At 41.0% G+C, this 21,494-nt stretch overlaps 6 protein-coding genes, 1 long non-coding RNA gene and 1 pseudogene across 9 annotated transcripts; 5 read left to right on the plus strand and 3 right to left on the minus strand.

Annotated features, from left to right (window-relative positions):
• The first annotated feature begins 433 nt into the window (after positions 1-433).
• On the plus strand, positions 434-1,013 carry LOC104714846 (uncharacterized). The gene is made up of 2 exons (XR_755902.3): positions 434-651; positions 772-1,013. It is a non-coding gene; the product is annotated as an uncharacterized LOC104714846 (long non-coding RNA).
• Positions 1,014-1,500: 487 nt separating this feature from the next.
• Positions 1,501-3,185, plus strand: LOC109131829 (mitochondrial arginine transporter BAC2). The gene is made up of 2 exons (XM_087490811.1): positions 1,501-2,157; positions 2,356-3,185. Exons 1-2 carry the CDS (start codon positions 1,921-1,923, stop codon positions 3,001-3,003), a joined length of 885 nt encoding a protein of 294 aa, XP_087346937.1. The 5' UTR covers positions 1,501-1,920; the 3' UTR covers positions 3,004-3,185.
• On the minus strand, positions 2,180-6,809 carry LOC104754060 (uncharacterized; annotated as a pseudogene). The gene is made up of 10 exons (XR_015584075.1): positions 6,677-6,809; positions 6,029-6,556; positions 5,867-5,958; positions 5,322-5,667; positions 4,903-5,205; positions 4,581-4,808; positions 4,268-4,489; positions 3,622-4,159; positions 3,198-3,520; positions 2,180-2,999 (listed from the first exon to the last, which is right to left on the minus strand). The product of XR_015584075.1 is annotated as an uncharacterized LOC104754060 (transcript).
• Positions 6,810-6,886: 77 nt separating this feature from the next.
• On the plus strand, positions 6,887-9,598 carry LOC104752545 (la protein 2). Of its 2 annotated transcripts, none has more exons than XM_010474713.3 (11): positions 6,887-7,241; positions 7,350-7,428; positions 7,543-7,698; positions 7,805-7,947; positions 8,047-8,195; positions 8,270-8,353; positions 8,472-8,542; positions 8,630-8,841; positions 8,934-9,078; positions 9,169-9,226; positions 9,370-9,598. In XM_010474713.3, the coding sequence occupies exons 1-11, from the start codon at positions 7,029-7,031 to the stop codon at positions 9,446-9,448; spliced, it is 1,389 nt and encodes a 462-aa protein (XP_010473015.1). In that variant the 5' UTR covers positions 6,887-7,028; the 3' UTR covers positions 9,449-9,598. The 2 variants fall into 2 exon arrangements, with proteins under 2 accessions (XP_010473015.1, XP_010473016.1); XM_010474714.3 differs by having other exon boundaries at positions 7,003-7,241; positions 7,543-7,695.
• Positions 9,599-9,692: 94 nt separating this feature from the next.
• Positions 9,693-11,249, minus strand: LOC104752546 (glyoxylate/hydroxypyruvate reductase A HPR2). The gene is made up of 2 exons (XM_010474715.3): positions 10,691-11,249; positions 9,693-10,299 (listed from the first exon to the last, which is right to left on the minus strand). Exons 1-2 carry the CDS (start codon positions 11,111-11,113, stop codon positions 9,781-9,783), a joined length of 942 nt encoding a protein of 313 aa, XP_010473017.1. The 5' UTR covers positions 11,114-11,249; the 3' UTR covers positions 9,693-9,780.
• A 425-nt stretch (positions 11,250-11,674) lies between these two features.
• Positions 11,675-14,844, plus strand: LOC104752547 (rop guanine nucleotide exchange factor 12). The gene is made up of 6 exons (XM_010474716.3): positions 11,675-12,117; positions 12,198-12,314; positions 12,413-12,567; positions 12,658-12,732; positions 12,883-13,146; positions 13,242-14,844. The coding sequence occupies exons 1-6, from the start codon at positions 11,853-11,855 to the stop codon at positions 13,908-13,910; spliced, it is 1,545 nt and encodes a 514-aa protein (XP_010473018.2). The 5' UTR covers positions 11,675-11,852; the 3' UTR covers positions 13,911-14,844.
• On the plus strand, positions 14,134-14,844 carry LOC104752548 (small ribosomal subunit protein uS17c). The gene has a single exon (XM_010474717.3). The coding sequence runs from the start codon at positions 14,210-14,212 to the stop codon at positions 14,651-14,653; it is 444 nt and encodes a 147-aa protein (XP_010473019.1). The 5' UTR covers positions 14,134-14,209; the 3' UTR covers positions 14,654-14,844.
• Positions 14,845-15,057: 213 nt separating this feature from the next.
• On the minus strand, positions 15,058-19,155 carry LOC109125200 (homeobox-leucine zipper protein GLABRA 2-like). The gene is made up of 9 exons (XM_087490810.1): positions 18,809-19,155; positions 18,437-18,699; positions 17,536-17,653; positions 16,902-17,441; positions 16,723-16,827; positions 16,240-16,630; positions 15,867-16,138; positions 15,695-15,781; positions 15,058-15,624 (listed from the first exon to the last, which is right to left on the minus strand). Exons 1-9 carry the CDS (start codon positions 18,884-18,886, stop codon positions 15,244-15,246), a joined length of 2,235 nt encoding a protein of 744 aa, XP_087346936.1. The 5' UTR covers positions 18,887-19,155; the 3' UTR covers positions 15,058-15,243.
• Positions 19,156-21,494: the final 2,339 nt, after the last annotated feature.

Raw genomic sequence — 21,494 nt, forward strand, 5'->3', positions numbered from 1 at the left:
TTAACTTGTGTTCCTTCCAACTTAGAGACTTTAGGTGTGTATAATTAAATGTGCTTCACTGTTCCAGATAGGCCTGGGCATTCGGTACAAACCGAAAGAACCGAACCGAACAAACCGACAAATTCGGTTATCGGTACCGACTGTGAGAGGAGATACGAACCGTTCGGCGAGAATTTTGTGGGATTTCGGTATTCGGTTCGGTTCGGTTCGGCGAGCTGAAACCGATCGGGTTTCCCGGTTTTACTCCAACCCTTCGGATTCCACTCCCATCCACCGCGAATCTGACTCGAACCCTGCAAATCGACCATGGATAACAAATGAAAAGCTATAAAGAAGACGATGAATGTGAATTATAGAGTTGTTGTCGTTTTACTGTGACAAATATAGACTTGGTGTCGTTTTATTAATTGTGTGTTTATGGGCTTAAACTCGATTTTTATTGTTTCACAACCAAGCCCAATAACTTATAAAATAAGCTAAAAATCGAGCCCACTGTATCATATGCCACAACTATATATTAAAAAAACCCTAGTTTATAATCGATTTTCCAGTCTCCCACCACCGTAGTCTTCCTTTTGCCGACACCATCTCTATCACTTCTTCACCCGTTGCTCATGAAGTGTTCCTTGTTGAGAGATTCTGAAGCTTCAGGTTTGTCAAGTCTTTTCATTTTCTTAATTTCCAAAAATCTTTCTCAGCTTCTCTTTAGTGATTTATGTTATGGATTTTCATTTTTATTTATTTTGCTTTTCTTATTTTTTTCAAGTTCAGTTTCAGTTTTATGTTATGGATCGAAGGTGACAGAACTCGTCGGGACAGATATATATATGGTTAACGGAGGATATCAAGCTTCACCGGATGGAGAGATCGAACGTCGTACGCCGTCGCCTCACCACTTTGTCGAAAACCCTAAATGTAGATGGGTTTGGGTTGTAATTTTAGTTGGACTTGTTATAAATTTTTTTTAGGTCTGTAAATAAATTTGAGCCCATTAATTTTTTTTTTTGGTCTTATTCGGTTCGAATTAACCGAATTAGGAAACAATCGGTTAATTTCGGAAGATATAATAAATGCTAAAACCGAACCGAATAAACCGAGTACCGAACGAACCGAACCGAAAGATTATTCGGTTCAATTTGGCAGAAATTTTAGATAACCGAAAAATCAAAAAACCGAATAAACCGATTGAACCGAATGCCCAGGCCTGGTTCCAGACAAGGAAGGATCTAATTAAAAAAGAAGAAGAAGGGAATCTGATGTGATGTGTGATAATAATTATTAAACCAAACTAAAAGAAGAACTAACAAGTAAGAATGTAGATTTTTCATTTGGGTGAAAATTAACAAAGTTAATCATTAACTTGACGTCTATGGCCTCTATATTTATATGTAAGAGATATAATAACAAATAATGAAAAAGATATCCCAAAATGTTCTGTGTACTCTACGTTTCTTCTTCTTCATGTGGCTCGTTTAATTAATTTGCCTTTATGTGATGATGTGGGGATTACGTGCACTACTTTTGTTCCTTAGACAAAATACCGTTTTTAAAACTAGGGATTTGAGAGTTAGATAACACGTTTTTCTTCTTCGTAGGCTTTGAAAAAAATAACGTAAAATAGACTCATCATAGTTAAAAATCCTCATTAAGACTAGTGGACAAAGGATTAAAAAAAAAAGGAAGGCGCCCAGTCCAGTGCGAGAGAGTTTTTGGCAGGAGATGTGCGTAGGTGGCGGGAGTGGGTTGGAGCTAAATGGTGTAAAAAGGACGGTGCAGTTTCAGTCTTAATCAATCTTGAGCTTTTCTTCTGGTACTAAAAGCTCCCCCCAAAAAAAAAAAAAAAAAAAAAAGACTCCGATTTTGATTCTAGTCTGTGACTCCTCCTTGTTCCTACTCACGTACAACCCCTCCTTCCGAGAGATGGATTTCTGGCCGGAGTTTATGGCGAGCAGCTGGGGGAGAGAGTTCGTCGCCGGTGGTTTCGGAGGCGTGGCCGGGATCGTCTCCGGATACCCCTTGGACACCCTGAGGATTCGGCAACAACATAGCTCCAAATCGGGATCTGCCTTCACCATTCTCCGCCGTATGCTCGCCGTCGAGGGCCCCACCTCCCTCTACAGAGGCATGGCTGCCCCTTTGGCCTCCGTCACTTTTCAGGTGTTTTCCTCTTTTTCAACCATTTAAAAGAAAAAAGATTCATTCCACCTTTTTTTTTTGGATTTGATTGAGGATAATAAAGCTCAGAATATCCACCAAATCCCACCCACCATAAACAACAAAAAGATGCATTATTGATACTCTCTTTTCTTTTTCATTTTTTCTTTTTTTTTTTTTGGTGTTGCCCCCTCCCGGCAGAATGCTATGGTATTCCAGATATACGCCATACTCTCTCGCTCCTTTGATTCCTCTCTTCCTCTTGACGAACCTCCTTCTTACACTGGCGTTGCTCTTGGTGGTATCGGCACCGGTGCTGTCCAGAGCCTCTTGCTCACCCCTGTCGAGCTCATCAAGATTCGTCTCCAGCTACAGCAGACCAACTCTGGTCCCGTCAGCTTAGCCAAGACCATCCTTCGGACCCAAGGTCTTAGGGGTATTTACAAAGGCCTCACCATTACCGTCCTCAGAGATGCTCCCGCTCATGGCCTCTACTTCTGGACCTATGAGTACTTCAGGGAAAGGCTTCATCCCGGCTGCAGAAAGACTGGAGACGAAAACCTCACCACCATGTTGCTCGCTGGTGGTCTTGCTGGTGTTGCCAGCTGGGTTGCTTGTTATCCTCTTGATGTCGTCAAGACCAGACTCCAACAAGGCCACGGTGCTTACCACGGCATTTCTGATTGTTTTCGCAAGAGCGTCCAACAGGAAGGCTATAGCGTTCTCTGGCGTGGCCTCGGCACTGCTGTTGCCAGGGCCTTTGTTGTCAACGGTGCTATTTTTGCTGCTTATGAGGTTGCCTTGAGGTGTTTCCCATCCGCCCATGTTGCCCCAGGAAAGCGAGTCTAATAAATAGGCCAACAAGTGAATGTTGTAGTTAGCACATAATAGATTTGAGGTGGATTTGGATTGCTTTGGTCAACCAAATCTGACTCTTCTTTTAAGGATCAGACAGAAATCACTGTGACATTCAGAAATTGTTACAAACCCAAAATGGAAACAGATGGAAATGATGAAATTCTTTTGCTATATATATCTCTTACCACTTTTTTGATAATGGTTTTAGTAGATACCCAAAATAAGAGTGCCAAGGATGTATGTCCTCCAACATGTTCTCTCATAGACACGGTCACTAATTAATGCTGATTGGTCTCGGATGAGTCTTCAACATTTTTATGTTTAAAGAACTGGTGCAACAGTCTATGAACATCTCCGTAGCCTTTAGTGGAATAAATTAGACGATCTTTGATCCACCTTGGGAGTTTGTTGGATGGATGAGATGTTCTTTTGGATGGATCATTAGAAGAATATCGAGCATCTACCAGTAAAATGGCTGCATAATCCTTTATGTGCCTGATGGCCCTACCTGCAAAGCAACCAGGGAAGAACATTTTGTCTCAGTCCCATCAACACTAATTAAAAAACGCAAGCAACATTTTTTTTTTTTTTTTGAGACCACAAACTCACCGATTGATTGGTTCACTGCTTTCATACACAGATTTTCATAGTATTCTTTTCCTCTCCGTTTGCAGCTCTTTAACACGCCAAATCCTGCTTGAACATCTCCACTGTAGTAAGAATCATCTACCAAACTCAGAGAAGGTTTTGCGGATTCTGAATCTCCAAGACCTTCTATATGCTTTATTCTCTCTAACAACTCAAAGTCAGACGGGCTGGGATACGGCAGACCAACCATCACAACACACCGGCACATGCTGTCGCTGAAGTTGATTCCTTCTGACACCTTCCCACCAACCACAGCTAGAATTATTGCCCCTCTTTCGCTTTCTATAGCTTCCTTGTAATCTCTGAGAACAGCTTCTACTTCAGTGTTTCTTCTGGGTTCTCTGAACACACGCTTCTTCTTCATTATTCTTCTGAGTATCCCTGAGTTACTCCATGCTGTGTGCACCTGTGTTTCATACTCAAAGGAGGAGAAGAATACGATAACTCCTTCAGGAACCATTGCCACCAGGTTGCTCATTAAGAGTCCTAACTCCTGTATCTGTCAACCATATCCGGAAAGTCAAAAACACAATACTCTTTCTGGATCTCATTAATGTTAAAAGGAATAAAGCATGTGTGAAAACGAGCTGCCAATTGGATTACCCACCATTCCTATTGAGCTTCTTGAACTGTGGCTAAAGTCAAAAGACTGACCAGAAGGACAATGTGAAACTGCGATTGGCAATATGCTCTCAGGAGGGACGATGTGACTACATGAGAAGAACTGCAGCTGATTCGATGGTAGCCATGGAAAGAGTCGTTCCCTTGTCTCTTCTATAGGTTGAAGTGTCCCGCCTGCCAATATGACAGCATGCGCTTCATCTACCACCTACAAATATGTTTCATTAACAATTACATTGTTGAATTGCGGAAACCACTACAGAGCAGAAATAAAGAAACTCATTTATGCAAGGGCCAACCTCCGAAAATAACTTTGCTCCTGTAAGCATGACATATTTGATGTACCCTCCTTGTTGGCCAAAGGTAGACGAACTCGTCCTTGAAATTATTATCCGCCCATCACCATTGTTGTTAGTGAGTGCCACCAACATATCAGAAAACGCTCTAAAACTCGTTAACTTGCTCGTTTCCTCATGAGCCACTGGATCTTTCTGCAACATGGCAACTCTCTCCCCATATCCACTGACCTGGACATAGTTGAACAGCAAAGTTAAGAAAAGGGCAATGGACAGGAGAAAAGAGTTGGACAAGCGAAAGGGGCAAATATGAAGAACCAATTACCTTATGAATGATATTGCTTTCCTTTACATAGGCAAGTAACTTGAACAAATTGATAGTGTCTATATTCAGAGAAAATAAAAAGTCATATATCGCCATCGAACAAGCACCACAAGGATTGCTTTTAGAGGGGTTTCCCGTATCAAGTCCAACATTTACGCTGTTTAGATTCCTCTCACTAGTAAAAGGTTTGAGGAGGGCTCGGGTGAGAATCAACAGAATTTGGATGTATCTCCGGTTTCCAGCCCCCAAGAGATTCTGGAATCTTCCGAGATAACTCTCTAGGCTGCAATGTATATCATCCAACTGCAATACATAATCACTTAGAAATCGTGACTCGACATTGTGTGAGGTATCAGCAAAGCAGCATCGAAGTAATCCTATTCAAAGAACATGTGCTGTAAAAGCAGATGAAATTTTACCTGTGACACTGTTATTTTTGCATCGTGCATACTGAGAAGTGTGTCAGCCAAATTGTGAGCCTCGTCTATGATAACAACACTGTTTTTCAAGCTTAGATTCTCGTGACGACTTTGAGAGAAGAGACTGATATGGAAGAATAACAAGATCAGCTGCTGGGGCCATTCTTCTAGAACCGTAGTATGGACAAGTTCTCATTTGTCGTCCAAGCTGAACAAGATCTTCAATGTCCATGGCTTCTTGTTGAAAACTCTCAGCCTTGAATTCTCTCTGTAGTTTATGTTTTCTAAGCATTGGGCATCTGCAAGAAGCTTTGGTTCGTCCTACCCTTACATTTGTACCTAAATTCTGAAATGTTCAAGCTTCAATTAGGTAGCGCAAGCAAAATCTTCGTTTCATTCTACTAAACTAAACGACCATGCACAACGAGGAAACAAGCACATATTCCTTTATGTTAGAAGCCTGGATAAAGAATTCAGAGGCTACCAGCAATGCAAGATAGAAGACTCTTTAAAGATTCATGATTAAACAAGTTGATAATATGTACCTTCTTTTTAGAAGAGACTTGAGAATTCTTCTTCTTTTGCAACTCCAAGCACCTCTCGTTGATTCGGGTCACATTACCAAGCTTAAGAACATCTGTACATGACCCTAGTGTAAGTGTAGAAGCAAACAAAAGAAAAAGAGGAAGGAGAAAATGATGGGAAACCTTCATTAATGCACAAGTTCTTTCGGGAGCCGAGACAGACAACATTGATATTTTTGGCAAACACAGTCTTGCGTAACTCCTTGACAAACTGGGAAAGCTGTGAATGTGTTCGGCTGCAAAAGAAAACCTTGAGTCCATGTTGGTCATCTGAGCGGTCATCTTCCTCATCTTCTTCTGATGAACTGTCAAAACCACCGGCGGGTTTTCTCTTGGACGACTGACGTACGCCCGGAGATGATGAATTATCTTCGCTTTGGTATTCTTCCAACAAGAATTCTTGATCCTCGTCATCTTTGCTTACAGAAACATCCCTTCGCTTTTCCTTGGTGAGCCGAAATGAGGATTTGGAGCTCTTGTGATTGGCTCTGTCGTTATCGTTGGGAGTAAAATCTCTCATCCAATCGGGCTCGTCGTCGTCGTCATCGTCATCAACATCAACCGTGTCGGAAACCTGAGTCAAACCCTTCTCCTTGCGGTCAATCAACCACTGGAGAGCACTGCAGATAATGCTAAGAGATTTGCCAGTACCTGAGTGAGAGAGAGAGATCAAACCCTAAGATAACAGAGTAGTAAAGACTAAGGAGGGATCCAATAAAAACAAGAGCTCCTTCATCTCAATAAAAGAAAGAGAGAGAGAGTAGCAAGAACCAGTGGGGCTTTCGAGCATGGAAACGCCTCCCTTGTCCAGAAATTGATAGAGCGCATTCATGAAATCGATTTGGATCGAGTACGGCTTGTACGGAAACGCCGGGAATTCTCGTTTCTCCGTCGTCATGGAGAAGAAGAAGAAGAAATACTCTCAGCTTCCCTTCTATTTGTTGCAGTGCAGGGTTTTGACTTTTGACTTTTGATTGATGACCCACCCACCCCCACCCCCACCCCCTTCCTTCAGGTCAGGGCTCCAACCAAACCCCCCCCCCCCCCCCCAAAAAATTTTTTTGGCATTTTGCCGCCGATTTCGAAGAAGACGAGGCTGTTTGGACGCGGGGCTCAGAGTCTGATGGGCTTATCTCTCGAACGGAAGATTGGGCCTACCAAATGCATGGATGGGCCTAGCAATGTATGGATGGGCCTATTAATGTATCAGAGATCCAACCCTTTCAGTTCAGTAAACGTCCTCTCCTCTCTTCCTCTTCTCCGGCTTCTCTTCCGATTGCAGCAGGCAGCTATGGCTTCCTTCAACGAAGAAACCGCCAGGAAGTTGCTTACCCAGGTCTGCTGATTGTGATTGATTTCCTTCATTTTCATCTCTGATTTATTTCTCTCTCTCTCTCTCTCTCGTTTAACATTTTTTTTTTTTTAATCTCTGGTTGAATTGAAGGTGGAGTTCTACTTCAGTGACAGTAATCTACCCAGAGATGATTTCCTCAACAGGGAAGTCACCAAGAGCAAAGATGGCCGTATCCTATATAGATATAAACACACACTAGAGCAGTAGACTCAGTTTCTATTCATTGTATTTTGATTTTTCCTTGATACGCCCCGTATCTCTCTCTCTCTCTCTCTCTCTCTAGTGGTTAGTCTGCGTCTGGTTTGTTCCTTCTCTCGTATGAGGAACCTCCTCGGCCTCGGTAACAACATCAAACGAGAAGACATCCCTCTCAGAATTTTGGAGGATGTAGCTACTCTCTTGCGCACCTCTCATTTTCTTAAAGTTTCCAACAATGGTGGTAACTCATCTTTCTCGTTTCTCTTTGGTTTGCCAATTCCTTATATATTATGATGAATCATAATTCTTTTCTTCCACATCTGCCTACCTACCCTTGTTGCTCCAAGGACTAAGGATCGGTAGAGGAACTAAACTCACCAAACCGGAAGAGGTGCTTGAACAAGTCCACAGAAGAACCCTTGCGGCTTCACCTTTTGAGTACAGCATTAAGATGGACGATGTAGCATCTTTCTTCTCTCAATACGCCAAGGTTCTTCTTCTTCTTCTTCACATGCGTCTAATAATCATCAATCTCCTCCTCCTAACTAGCCTCTCATCTGATTTTTTTTTTTAACTGAACATTGTTCAGGTGAACAGTGTGAGGCTACCTCACCACATCGCAGATAAGCGACACTTTTGTGGCACTGCTTTGGTTGAATTCTCCTCTGAACAAGACACTGAATTTATTTTGAGGCAGAGTTTGGTCTATGCAGGCGCCGACTTAGTACTCATACCAAAGTAAGTTCAGGATGGTTTTCCTATGTAGCAGATATTGGCATTTACCTGACCATTCCTTCCTGTTTGCTATGCAGGAGTGATTTTGACTGTCAAAGAGATAATCTAATCAAGCTACTCGGAATATCAGGCTCAAGTCCTAGAGATACCTCCCACAATGAGTCAGTTTGTTTTTGTATCACCAAAACGCTTCTTGATTTATCAAGTGCAAGTTGGCTCATTTGTTTCTATCTACCCATATATATATATATATATATATATATATATATATTGCTACAGATTCGGCATAGGTCAGCTTGTTAAATTCACATTGAAATGGATAGCCAGTGGAGAAAATATAACGAACAAAGGTACTTTCTCGCTTCTCAAGATTGTTGTTGATCTCTATAAAAAAAAAACATGTGAACTGCTCTCTAAGCAACTGCTCTCGGTTGCAGAAAAACCCAGGACTCTGAATATTAACATCAGAGAGAAGGAAGATAAGGAGACATGCATTGCAGAGAGGTTGGAAGAAACTGATAGAAAGAAGGAAGGTGGCAAGGAGAGAGTTAACACCGCTGATCAACTTGCTGTTCCCCCATGGAACACCAGTGATTCTCTTGGCTCTGAGGTTCTCAAGGATGTATTTCAAAGATTTGGCAGCGTTAAGGTAAGTTGCAACCTTTTGTCCAACCACCAATCCCTTAGAAAAAAATTGATTGTTGAATGTTGAACAATCATCTTTTCCTGTGCTTATTGCAGCACATAGAATACTCTCGTGGATTGGACTCGGGTTACGTTTGTTTCATAGATTCAGAAACAGCAACGAAAGCCCGTGCAGCTGCGGAGTTTGTTGGAGGTTTAGTTGTAAAGAATAACTTCTCAATAGCCTTAGAAGCAGTGAATGGTAAGGTGGCAATCCCCTTGAGTTAGTCGTGCCAAAAAATGAAGTTAACCATAGAAACGCTTGAAATGACTGGTATACTAATGCTTTCAGGGGAGATCGAGAGAGAGTTGTGGAAAAGACTATCATCAGCTGAGCCGGAAGGAGAAGGGTATGACATCAAACCAAACCTTGTCTATTCATTGCAGGGAATAGACTTGGGACTTGGCTTGTACCAGAACAAATTTGTTCACATGTTGTCTCTGGTTCGAGTGTTCTAACTTAACTCCAAGATTCTTTGTTCATTTGTATCAGGAAAGAAGGTGACATCAAGGAAAAAGGCAAAGATTTCGAATCCGCACAACCAATCAAGAAGGCACGAAAGGAGCCCTAGTTGTAGTGTTGGTTTTTTTTGTTATGTCATACTCTTCTCTACTTTTATAGGGTCAGCTAATTCTCAACAAAATAGATATTTCACTTCACTTGACTATTATAATGTCTTCTGTGAGTAGTTTGGTAAACGGTATTTATCTTTTTTGGTTAACTTACAGTCCTAACTTATGCGGCACTCCTATACTAACTATTCTAAAACTTTGGGAAAAGAAAGATAAAGTAAGAGACATAAAACAGAGGTTTCGTTTAGCGTTCAAAATCCATTCCTTGTATACCAGTGTAACTTAGCTTATCAGTCTTTCAAAAGAAACCAAATCCCAAATGAATCATCATTCAGACCACCGGAGTGAGAAGTGACTTGCCAGAAAAGTGTGCTTCCAAGTTACCCACCACAAGATCGGCCATGGCATTCCGAGTCTCCACAGTGCCACTTCCCACGTGAGGGAGGAGAACGACGTTTTCAAGGCCAAAGAGCTCTTCGGGCACGTGCGGCTCTTTCTCAAACACGTCCAGGGCAGCCCCACCAAGGCGGCCTTCTGTTAGAGCTTTTACAAGCTCTTGCTCGTCAACATGTGGTCCACGGCCTATGTTTATCAGCACACCCTTTGGTCCTAAGGCATCCATCACCTGACGGTTGACAATGTGTCTGGTCTCGTCTGACAGCGGGCATGCCACCACGAGGATGTCAGAGTTTTTAGCGAGGTCAACCACCGTTGGATAATACTTGTAGGCTACATCAGGCTTCACTGTTCTGGAGTAGTAATTGATTGGGCAGCTGAAGGCTTCAGCCCTCTTTGCAATGGCAGTCCCAATTCTACCTAGACCAATGATGCCCACGGATTTTCCACTAAACTGAGTCAACAAGAAAGAATGTTAAAGCAGAGATAGAAATAGAAGACCAAGATAAGCAGAGCTCTTTTCTAAAGACTAATAATAGCAGCTTAACACAACATATACGGGACCCGTTATCCACAATTAGGCCGTGCTAAGTGATAGAAGAAAAAAAGAAAAATCACTTTTCAACAAGCTACTGTGTCTAGTGTACTATGTAAATCGAATCAGCCCTTACGATCATTTCTTTTTTATCTAATCTAAACATCAAATTCATTTCCAACCAGGAGCGATCACCACTAACTTTGATTTCTTTTACATGAGAAATTCGATTTAATATATGCAGGCTTCGATCAATACTTTGAAAGAGGGTATGTGAAGAGAGAGAGAGAGAGAGAGAGAGAGAGAGAACCTTAGTGGTGAGTTTGAAGTCACCTTGCTTCCATTTTCCGCTCCGGACATAGCGATCGCACTCACATAGCCGTCGGAGGAGAGCGATGATAAGCCCAATCGCGAGATCTGCGACGTCTTCGGTGAGGACGTCGGGAGTGTTGGTGACGCGGATCCCTTTATCTTTGCATATCCCTAGATCAATCTTGTCTAGGCCGACGCTGAAGCTGGAGACAATCTCAAGCTTGGGAAGATCGTTGATGAGTTGAGCATCAGCGCCGGCAAAAGCATTTCCAACGACGGCGCGGATGGAGTTCCGATGTGTTTCTAGGAAGACGGATTTCTCAGGAGAAGTCCAGAAGCGAAGAAGGTTGAAGCGCTTCTGAAGCTCGTTCTCGAGGTACGAAGACATGGGGCACATCATCAGTACTCCGATTGATTCCATCTTTTCTTTCGAAATTCCAGACACTCTTCTCTCTCTCTCTCTCTCTCGCGTCTCCCAGAGATGATGGATGGAGTGGTCTGTAATTATCGACTGACGACGAGGACGATGCGTCTCTAACAGAGATATAATAATATGGGCCTATATTTCAGCCCATAACTTAAATTACCCACTATTAATGGGCTGTTAAGTAAGCTGTGTCGGCCGAATCTTTTCATAACGGACGACAGCATTGCACGTTTGATATTCATGCATATTTGAGATTCATGAACATATATATGATAAATTTGAAGAACAAAAGGAAAGACATTGTATGTGTATCAGTGTATGAACAACGTAGCCGTTGACAATGCAGAATCCAGTGAAATGGTTAATCACAATTCACATACTTTATCCTTATATTATAATAACACATTGATTCAAACACACCTCTCTCTCTCTCTCTCTATCTCAAATTATCAAATCCTAAATAATGATTAGTTAAAATTAAGAGGTGTGGTCTAAAACATGCGCCCCATGTCCCCTCATTCCAAAAAAAGAAAGAAGAAGCTCCACAATTTTCTCAAAGCCAAACTCACTGTAACAACAATTAGGCAGGCAAATCCTCTTTATTGTTTTGCCGCTCGATTAGCTTCTCCTCTCCCCCTCCCACTACATTTTGATTCTCCCTATCTCAAGAGAGGCCCCTTTTGATCCTCTCTATCTCTCTCTCTCTCTCGTGCTGCGATCAAAGGAACCAGTAATGGTTCGTGCATCAGAAGAAGAACAGGAAAGCTATAGGAGCAGGCTCTTTAATTTCAAATGGAGGAACAACGAAAACAACAATGCAACGAGACACGCCAAAAGTCTCAGCGTCGAGACAGGTCTAGATGAGGCTGCCACGGGGTCCAACGAGGCCGAACCGTTGACCATTATTCATCCTAGTAAGGGCCCGCCACTTTTAAGATCGGCTGCGGATGAAGCAGCGCTCGCCGCCGCACTGGCTAGAGAAAAGCAGCTTTTGGCAGGCATGTACTCTCTCTCTTCTCATGACTTTCCTGCTTTCTTATCTAGCTAACGTATGGCTTTGCGATATAATTAATGGCAGACATGGAGCAGATGAAAGAACGCTTCTCCAAGCTGTTGCTGGGAGAGGACAATTCCGGTGGAGGCAAAGGAGTATCCTCTGCTCTCGCCCTCTCAAACGCAATCACAAACATTGCAGGTAGCTGGATCATAATGGACCCGCTTTTCACTGTTCTTTTTTTTTTTTAATTAACCAACCATCTGACGTCGACGTTTATATATGTGGTTGGTACGTAGCTTCCGTGTTTGGAGAGCAACGGCGTTTGGAGCCAATGCCTGCAGAGAGGAGAGCAAGATGGAGAAAAGAGATTGATTGGCTTCTCTCGGTGACCGACTACGTTGTGGAGTTTGCTCCTTCTCAGCAAAAAAATAAAGATGGGACCAATATGGAGGCATGTTACTTGCTTACCTATCTACCCTTCATTTGGTAAAACATCCCATGATTCCTTATTTTTATTTATTGGTCTTTGATGATTTAACAGATAATGACCACACGCCAACGTACTGACCTACACATGAACATCCCCGCATTGAGGAAACTGGACGCCATGCTCATCGTAAGGACCTCTCTAGCTCTCATCTCCTAATTGAAAGGCCATATATATATATATATATGAGTTGACCAAGTACATTGTGAAGAAACAAATGTCAGTGCTTTAAATAATTCCAATTAGAATCATGATCCAGCTTTTAATTTCTCTTCCTAGGATTGTCTAGAAAATTTCAAGGACCAAAGCGAGTTCACCTATGTTTCAAAAGACTCCCCTGACTCAGACAGTAAGAGAAACGACGAAAAATGGTGGATTCCGACAGTCAAAGTTCCGCCAGATGGTCTATCAGAAGCAGCTAGAAGTTTCGTGCAGTACCAGAAGGACTGTGTAAACCAGGTTCTAAAGGCAGCCATGGCCATCAACGCACAGGTTTTGTTCGAGATGGAAATACCTGAGAGCTACATCGACTCTCTCCCTAAGGTATAACCAACCACACAATCCAGTTTGTTAATGGAGTATGAGAGAATAATACTTACTCAGAATTGTGTTTTTTTATTTGGTTTTGGTTTGTACAGAACGGGAGGGCGAGTCTCGGGGATCAGGTGTACAAGAATATAACGGTGGACTTCTTTGACCCGGACCAGTTCCTGAACAGCATGGACATGTCCTCGGAGCACAAGATCGTCGACCTCAAAAACAGAATCGAGGCATCAATCGTTATATGGAAACGCAAAATGGTTTACAAAGACAGCAAGTCATCGGCACCATGGGCGTCCGGAGTGAGCCTGGAGAAGCGAGAGGTCTTCGAAGAGCGGGCTGAGACCATTTTGCTCATCCTAAAACATAGATACCCTGGGATTTCTCAGTCTTCACTTGACATCAGCAAGATCCAGTTCAACAAGGACGTGGGTCAAGCGGTGCTGGAGAGCTACTCGAGAATACTAGAGAGCTTGGCGTACACGGTGCTGTCGAGAATAGACGATGTTTTGGAGGCAGACAGAGCGGTGAACAAGAGGAGCACCCCGATTGAATCAGAGGATGAGACGCTGGTCGGGAGCATGACGCTGTCGGATTTCATGGGATGGGACTTCGATCATGCCGGTCAGGGGAACGGCGACTTGGAGTCCAAGAAGGATGTATCAGATGATCCGTTGGTGAAGGAGAAGTTGAGCGTAGTGACCACAAAGAAGACCTCATACCTAGAAACCCTAGGCGGCGTCAAGAGTCCAACGGCGCGGCATTGATAGTAAATGTGGTGGTGGGGGAGATCTAGGAGGAGGGGCAAACAAAAAAAAAAAAAAAAAAACAAAAAGAGAGCGAGGAAGACAGATAAATTAACATTAATTATTCTTTTTTAGGATTCAAAACTTTTCAATGGGCTTTGTAATTCCTTGTTTATAAAAAAAAAACCCCCCAAATTAGGCTTTACAATTAGGCCCATTTTACTGTAAACCCATTTTTTAACCAATTCATCTGTATATATGAATGTAAAGTAGCCTTATCTTCTTCTTCCAAAACCCAATCCTCCTCTCTGGGGATAACGATGACGTCCCTAACCTCATCTCTGCAAGCTCTGAAGCTTTCGTCTCCCTTCGCCCATGGCTCCACTCCTCTCTCTTCCCTCTCTAAGCCCAATTCGTTCCCGAACCCTAGAATGCCGGCTTTAGTTCCGGTCATCAGAGCGATGAAAACGATGCAGGGGCGCGTGGTGTGCGCAACCAACGACAAGACTGTGGCGGTGGAGGTGGTGAGGCTGGCTCCCCACCCAAAGTACAAGAGGCGAGTGAGGATGAAGAAGAAGTACCAAGCTCATGACCCTGATAATCAGTTCAAGGTGGGCGACGTTGTGAGGCTGGAAAAGAGCAGACCTATCAGTAAGACCAAATCATTTGTGGCGCTCCCTGTCGTCGCCAGGAAATCCGGAGCCGTAGCCGGAGGAGATGGCCTCCTTGGCATTCCCTTGGAGTCTCAGCAGCCTGCTGCTTAGAGCATTACTATTGTCTTTGTTTCTCTCGGTCGGTAAAAGCTGTCTTTCTTTCTTTCTTTTCTGTTTGCCTTCCGTTTCCGATTCCGATGATGCTCTGCTTCTTCTTCTGTTTGTTTGTGTATCCCCAACTCTCTGTAATCTATGGAATGCTTTTGTTATTTCAATCTGATTTGTTTCCTTAGTAGTACCAATTTGTTTTGCCTGACCTGCGTCCTCAGTTACATTTAGAATGTGAATGATGTTTGTGTTGGCAATGTCTTCGATTCTAACTACTGTTATCTGTTCTTTGTCTGTTGCAAAATATAAATATGCCTTTTCGTGGATGCTGGATTGCTGGTCTAACTGATTCCACTTTTGTTTTGGTTCATAATTGAGAAAGGAATCTGAGAGTTTTCATTCGCTGCTTTGTGGACCAAATATATATTTAGTGTTGGATAATAATAGGTAATAATATGATTGCAGAAGAGAGAGCTCGTCCTCGTTTTTGTACAATACTTAATGCAATGCTATACATTATCATATACTTATATAGATAGTAACATCTTCTTCTTCACATATAAGAGTGGGCACCTGTTGTGAGTGAGTTGTCATCAACAATCTTCGATTTGTAGGCTTCTCTTAATGTTGTGTAGCGTAACAGAGACGAGGTTTGTGACGGAATCCACAGACTCCATATTCAGTTTTGCTGCAGGAGAAGGGTTGATGAGGGTTTGGAGGGCCAGTGTGAGGAGAGACCCTCCTTGGCTATTTCTGTCGTCTTGTGTTGTCGTGATTACCAGTGGCCGTGACTCTACTCCATCGGGTATGATTGAGAATCCAGAGGGCAGGATTTGGTTGTTGCTTGGATCATGTCCCGCGAGCACCATCTGCGTCGTGTTTATATCTACAGGAGCGTATACCACCACCGACTCATACGAGTTAGTGCAGCTGTCTTGCAGCACCCATATGCTCTTTTCCCTCGATTTCACTGTCTGCAAATAGATATCCAGATTATGGAAGCCGAGACATATTGAAAGAATTGTGCAGACAAAATAAGCCTACCTGGATAGCCACTGAGTTGCCTCTGTCTTGTCCCTTGGATAAGCTTGCAATAGACTGAACATGCGCTCCGTTCGACAAAGCATCCCACTGATGATGATGATGTATAGTTAGATATATGAGTGGAAGCCCGTTTTATTGTTTGCAGAAAATGTGTATGGGTTTGAGAATGTACCTCATGGCGACGAGCTTCATCTCTAAAGAAATCAAAGAGAAGAGTTGGAGAAACAGGTAACCAGAGGGAAGAAGAAGCGCAGACAATGACTCCCGTGGGTTCCCCAGGATCATGGAGGTTCTTCCTGGAAGAAACTCGCATGTCTTGACCAGTTTTTGTGGTGATTTTTGTCCATTGATGGTAGCTTGATGCAGCAATGGCGCGGTAGAAGCTTTGTGTCATCCTTTGCGCCATCTTCAGCACGCTCTTTCTCCCGGCCAGCGTTTTAACTCCTGATCATCGACAGACCGAGAGAGTTTAGAAGTAATGAAAAGATTATATGTATCGAAAGACAGAGATAGTAAATGGAGGATATCCAGGGATATAGACAGACCGAGAGAGTCCTTGGTGGGGACGTTGGTAGCCATGAAGAAGACGAGGCGTTCGCAATGGAGCTGAAGTGTGGCGACCCAGTGTCGAGCCCCAAAGGCCAAACCGGTGTTGACCAAGGAGCGGAAGAGAGGCTGAACTGTGGAGGCAGACACGTCGAGGTGCTCCACCCAGGTGACCTTGGAGTGGCCGTTGGAGGTGTCCTCAATGATGCACCCTGAGGGCAGTTTCCGACATTTAAGAAGAGAAGCCTCCTTCTCTGTGTTGCTGTCCTCCACGGACACCGAGACGTCCACAATAGCCCATTTCTCAGGGTTAAGCTGCCGGCAGCTTCTCACGAAGTACACTTCTCTAGTGGGAACGACCGGAGTGAGCAGTTGCATCTCCCCAAACATCTGCCAGTCCATCCCCATGTATCAGCTCAGTAGTCGTCATTATTAAGTTTCACTTTATGTATGAAATATATAAAGTTGACAACGTAACTCACCAACTGAATGGCACCGTCAATCCGTGAAGGCCCTTCACCTTGACGGATTACATCAACAGTCGCCGCCTTTGAGACCAAGCACGCAAACATCTCTTTCCATTGCCCCTGCATGCACATCAATTAATTTATTGCATCCTTTAATATAACTAGTGATAAAAGTGAAAATAAAAATTAAGTACCACGTCCATGAAACTCTGGGCAAGTTTATGCGCGTCCATAAACACAATCCCCACATCTCTAGATGCTTCGATGGTCTTCCTTCCAGGCAACGAAGAGGCTTGAGCTTGAGGAAACTCCTTGAGGTACTCATCGTAGTTAAGAATCTCACGGCCAGTCTCAACGCTGCGGAGCCACAGAGGTTCGCCGGAGGTGGCCATCTTCTGGAGTTCAAGGGTGGCTCGGTTGGCAATCTCGGCGATGCGGGACTTCTCCAGGGCAAATACGCCAGTGTAGAAATCGAGAGATCCGAGACGTTGTTCTTGATCTTCGGAGCATGAAGCCTGCAGGGGATAGGGAGTGCGACCGAGAGCTGCACGAAGCTTATCAAGCTCGGCTTTCAGTTTGGAGTTTTCGAGATGGAGATCATCGGAGCCTCCTCCGCAGTTGGGGCAGGAGGAATTAGCCGCCTTGGAAAACGACTCTCTCATGGCTTTGTTTTCCTCTCGCAGCTTCTCCAGCTCAGCCTTGAGCAGCGAGTTCTCGTGCCGTTCTTGAATAGCCTGTTCAGTGTTATTATTTTATAGCTACTAATTACTGCATGCATGGTCTTCTAATTTATTCTCACAATCAATAAATGTCACGTAGATATACTACCTTGATCTGGGTGCGGCGATTTTGAAACCAGAACTTGACCTGGCGAGGAGCCAGCCCTAATTGCTTGCTTAGCTGCTGTCGTTGCTTCTCGTCCGGATGTGGTGTCTCTTTGAATAGCCTGCAACCTCATCAAATAATTCAGAGACATATTAATTATTATTTACATGTGTTTGTTGTTTTCTAAATTAAAGATGAAACTAAATCTTACATATGCAAGCAACTGAACCCTAACTATACCATTAGGCTTTAATTATGATCGAACGAAACAAATTAACACTGTATCGTTTGACCCTACATAGTGTAGTATAATTACAACTAAAGTCATCATGTCTGGAGAAGAGGGAGAATTTATAATTAAGACAAAGCGTAGGCAAACTATGCAACTAAGGGCATAGAAATGATCAATGCTGGATATATAGGATATATATATGATATATCATCATCGGCAATAGATGAATACATTTTTAAGTATAGGTGTGAAACTAATGAAGAGGCGTAAATTAACGTGTGAATATGCTGCTCTTCAGCGCAAGACACCATCATCCTTCCACTAAGTACTACTTATATATAAAAGTAAGAATATATGGAGATATGTGTTACATGAAATAAAACACACACACACACACATATATACATTTATATATATATATATATATATATATATATTTGGGAGGAATAAAAAGAGGGGAGCTAGGGTGGAGATCTAGAAATGAACAGGCACAGAAGGCAAAAAAAAAAAACCAACTAATTAATAAATAATGAAGTTCCTTGTTTGAAACCCTAATGAAGTAATATCGGATCATCCCCTAGTGAAACTATAATTAGAAGTGTGGGATGAGAGGGGTGAGGCATAAAAATGATAGAGAGGAAATATTAAAAAGGGTTAAGAGAAAGAACGTACGCTTCCATGTGTCTGATCTGATCGGTGGTGTGGCGATGATACTTCTTCCTCTTCCTCTTATTGCCTTTGTTGCCGTCGTCGTCCTCCAAGTCCTCGTCGTGATCCTCACCCTCCAAATCCTCCTCTGATCTAGATCTCGTGGGTCCTGAGTTCTCGCTGCTCATCTCCACTGTACGATCCTCATCGTCAACTACCCTTCTGCTCAGAAAGTCTTCATCGGCAGGGTCGGTGTTGCCGGAAGATGCATTTCGGAATATCCCAGCCTGTACGTGTAGATAGTCTCCATTAAAATCAATATTAAAAAAATTATAGTATTATGTTTATGTGAGTGTTATACAGAAAGAATTAGAGAGAGAGGGTATAAATATGTACGAGAGAGAGGGAGAGGGCTGGAGATGAGAAAAAATCTTTGGTGGGTTGTTTCGAAGACATCTCGACGGCCATTGACATACAAAATCCAATCCCTTCTTAATTTGCTTATCTTCCCCTCTTTCTCCTCGCACTTCCTCTTCCTTTTATATATCTCTCTCTCTTTTCTTTTTAAAATATATTCCTACCAACAATAAATGTACTTTTTTGTATAGTATTAATTAATATATAAGCTATATATGATCGATCGATGGATGATGATATAGCCTCTTCAATTCCAATTTTATAAACGGTCGTTCTTCAGATACTTTCTTCCATTTCTCTACGTGCCGCTTGACTTTTAGGTGCCTGTTTAATTTTATTATAATTAGTTTTTAATAATTTAAGATACCCATCTTTTTAATTAGTTCTTTTACTATTTTATTAAGTATTATTTATAATATTGACTACTAGCTTCTTCAATCCGACAACTGATTAGTTTAAAACATGGCCAGCTACAGAAATTGCAGCCAACGATCGACTATTCATTTTGCTCTATAAAATATAATTCGATTATCCTATATATATCCAGCAAAATTTAAATTTGAATATGGAAAATCCCCCCTTCCATTAATTAATTCAATTCAGTTACTATAGTTTTAAATTTTAATTAGTACTAGGTTTTGAACCCACGCTACACGTAGATATATTTGATATATTTTGATGAAAACTATATATGATTGATGACGGTAGTAAAATATTATCTTATTAAAAATTTAAATTAGTATTAAGTAAAAAGTTAAATTTCAGATACACAATTTTTTTAAATATAAAAATCAATTGTGTTATAAAATCAAATCTGATTAAAAAAAATCATGAATTTAACTCAACATCCAGGCGAGGCGAATCAAACTGATGACCTCACATATCCTAAACCATTTATTTGGCCATCAGAAAAAAACAAAACAATTTTATTATCATGAATTTAACTCGTTTTCATATTTAATTGATCGCTACCACCTATGTTTTCGTGTTTTTTATTCAATGTTTTCTTATTTTTCATATTCTTTCTTGTCATTTCTATTGTCAAATTTTGTGGTAATCGTCATCATTTCTTTTACCGTATGGTTGTTCGCTATATTCTTTTTCTTCTTCATCCTCGTCAACTTCTTCACTTTCTTCCACTAAAAAACCTTTTTTTTAGACTACCACACAACTTGTTAATCCATCAAACTCCAAGAACAAAATCATTTCTTTTCTCATAAAAATATAAAATAAGATAAAAAAATAAAAAATTAATGAGAAAATATAAACTTATCTATAAAATCATACACAAAAATATGTTTTACAGCTCATAAGAAAAAAGCACAAATGTATATAAATAAGATAATTTATGTTTTACATAAATATTTATAATATTTTAAACTTTTAAAAGGTTTCGAAATATAAATTTTGAACCTTTTAAAAGGATTCCATATTTATAATATTTTAAACTTTTAAATTTAAAAATTATAATATTTAAAAACTTTTTAAAAGCTAAATATTGAATTTTTTAAAAAGTTTGAATATTTATAATATTTTAAACTTTTTAACGTTTTAATTTGATCAAATAAAAAAACCGGATCAAACCAAATTAAACTTTTAAACTTGGACGCCTAATAAATCAAGATTTCTTCTTCATTCGTTGTTGGAAGCATATTAATCTTATTTATACTGGTTCTGAACCATTGTCTAAAAATTTTCTAGCCGATGTGGGATATTATTGTACATAGTTCTTTTATTTCCATAAATTTAAAATTTTCCTTTTTCTAAAAATTCTGGAAATTTTAAAAAATGTTAATGAATGACATGTCAAATCCTGATTGGTTGTTTAAAATAATTCTTAATATAGAAAATTCTGAAAATTTTAAAAATGTTAATTAGTGAGGTGGCTAATCTCTATTGGTGGTTTTAAAGCTTAGGTGGACGCCTTAAAAAGCTTATAGGTCCTACTTTTTATTAGTATAGATGATACATGTTTTTTGAATAATTGTGTCCGCACAAGAACTGAAGGATTGTAAATCATGCGAGGATAGAGTTGAACTTGAACATACATGCATACTTCATTTGTTCCTAATAGATTGATGTTATAGAAATTATTTTTGTTCCTCAAAGATTGATTTTGTAGATTAAAAAACTAAAACAATCATATTACTTTATGTTTTTTGACACATGTCATTTATCAATTAGTTTATGGTTTTTCTATCTACTAAAAAGTAACTGTAAATTAATTTACAAATTAGTTTATGGTTTTTCTATCTACTAAAAAGTAACTGTAAATTAATTTACAAATAAAAATTAAACTTAGTATTAAAACATAACAGAGGGAGAGGGAGTATATAAGTAGCTGGCTATGCATGCCATTAATCATGAATTGTTATCCGTTAAAACTACATATATAATGACGTTGCTAAATACAGTTGATTACTGTAGACAGTGTGGGGAGAAGGAATGAGAATAAGGGGCCGGCGCGGCGGGTTGCATGATTGATTTTTAAGGGTATAAAAACAAAATACGAACTTCTCCCTGTCTCTTCTTTAAGTGTGTAGAGAGAGAAAGAGAAAGACATATTTTGTCAGATTATGATTTCTTAATTAATTGGTTTAATACTTTAATTTAAATCTATCTATTCTAGAAAGAGAGAGTTGACCGTTAGATACTGGGGATGGAC

This window comes from Camelina sativa, chromosome 16 (assembly GCF_030686135.1).
Source record: "Camelina sativa cultivar CO46 ecotype springtype chromosome 16, ASM3068613v1".
NCBI lineage: Eukaryota > Viridiplantae > Streptophyta > Magnoliopsida > Brassicales > Brassicaceae > Camelina > Camelina sativa.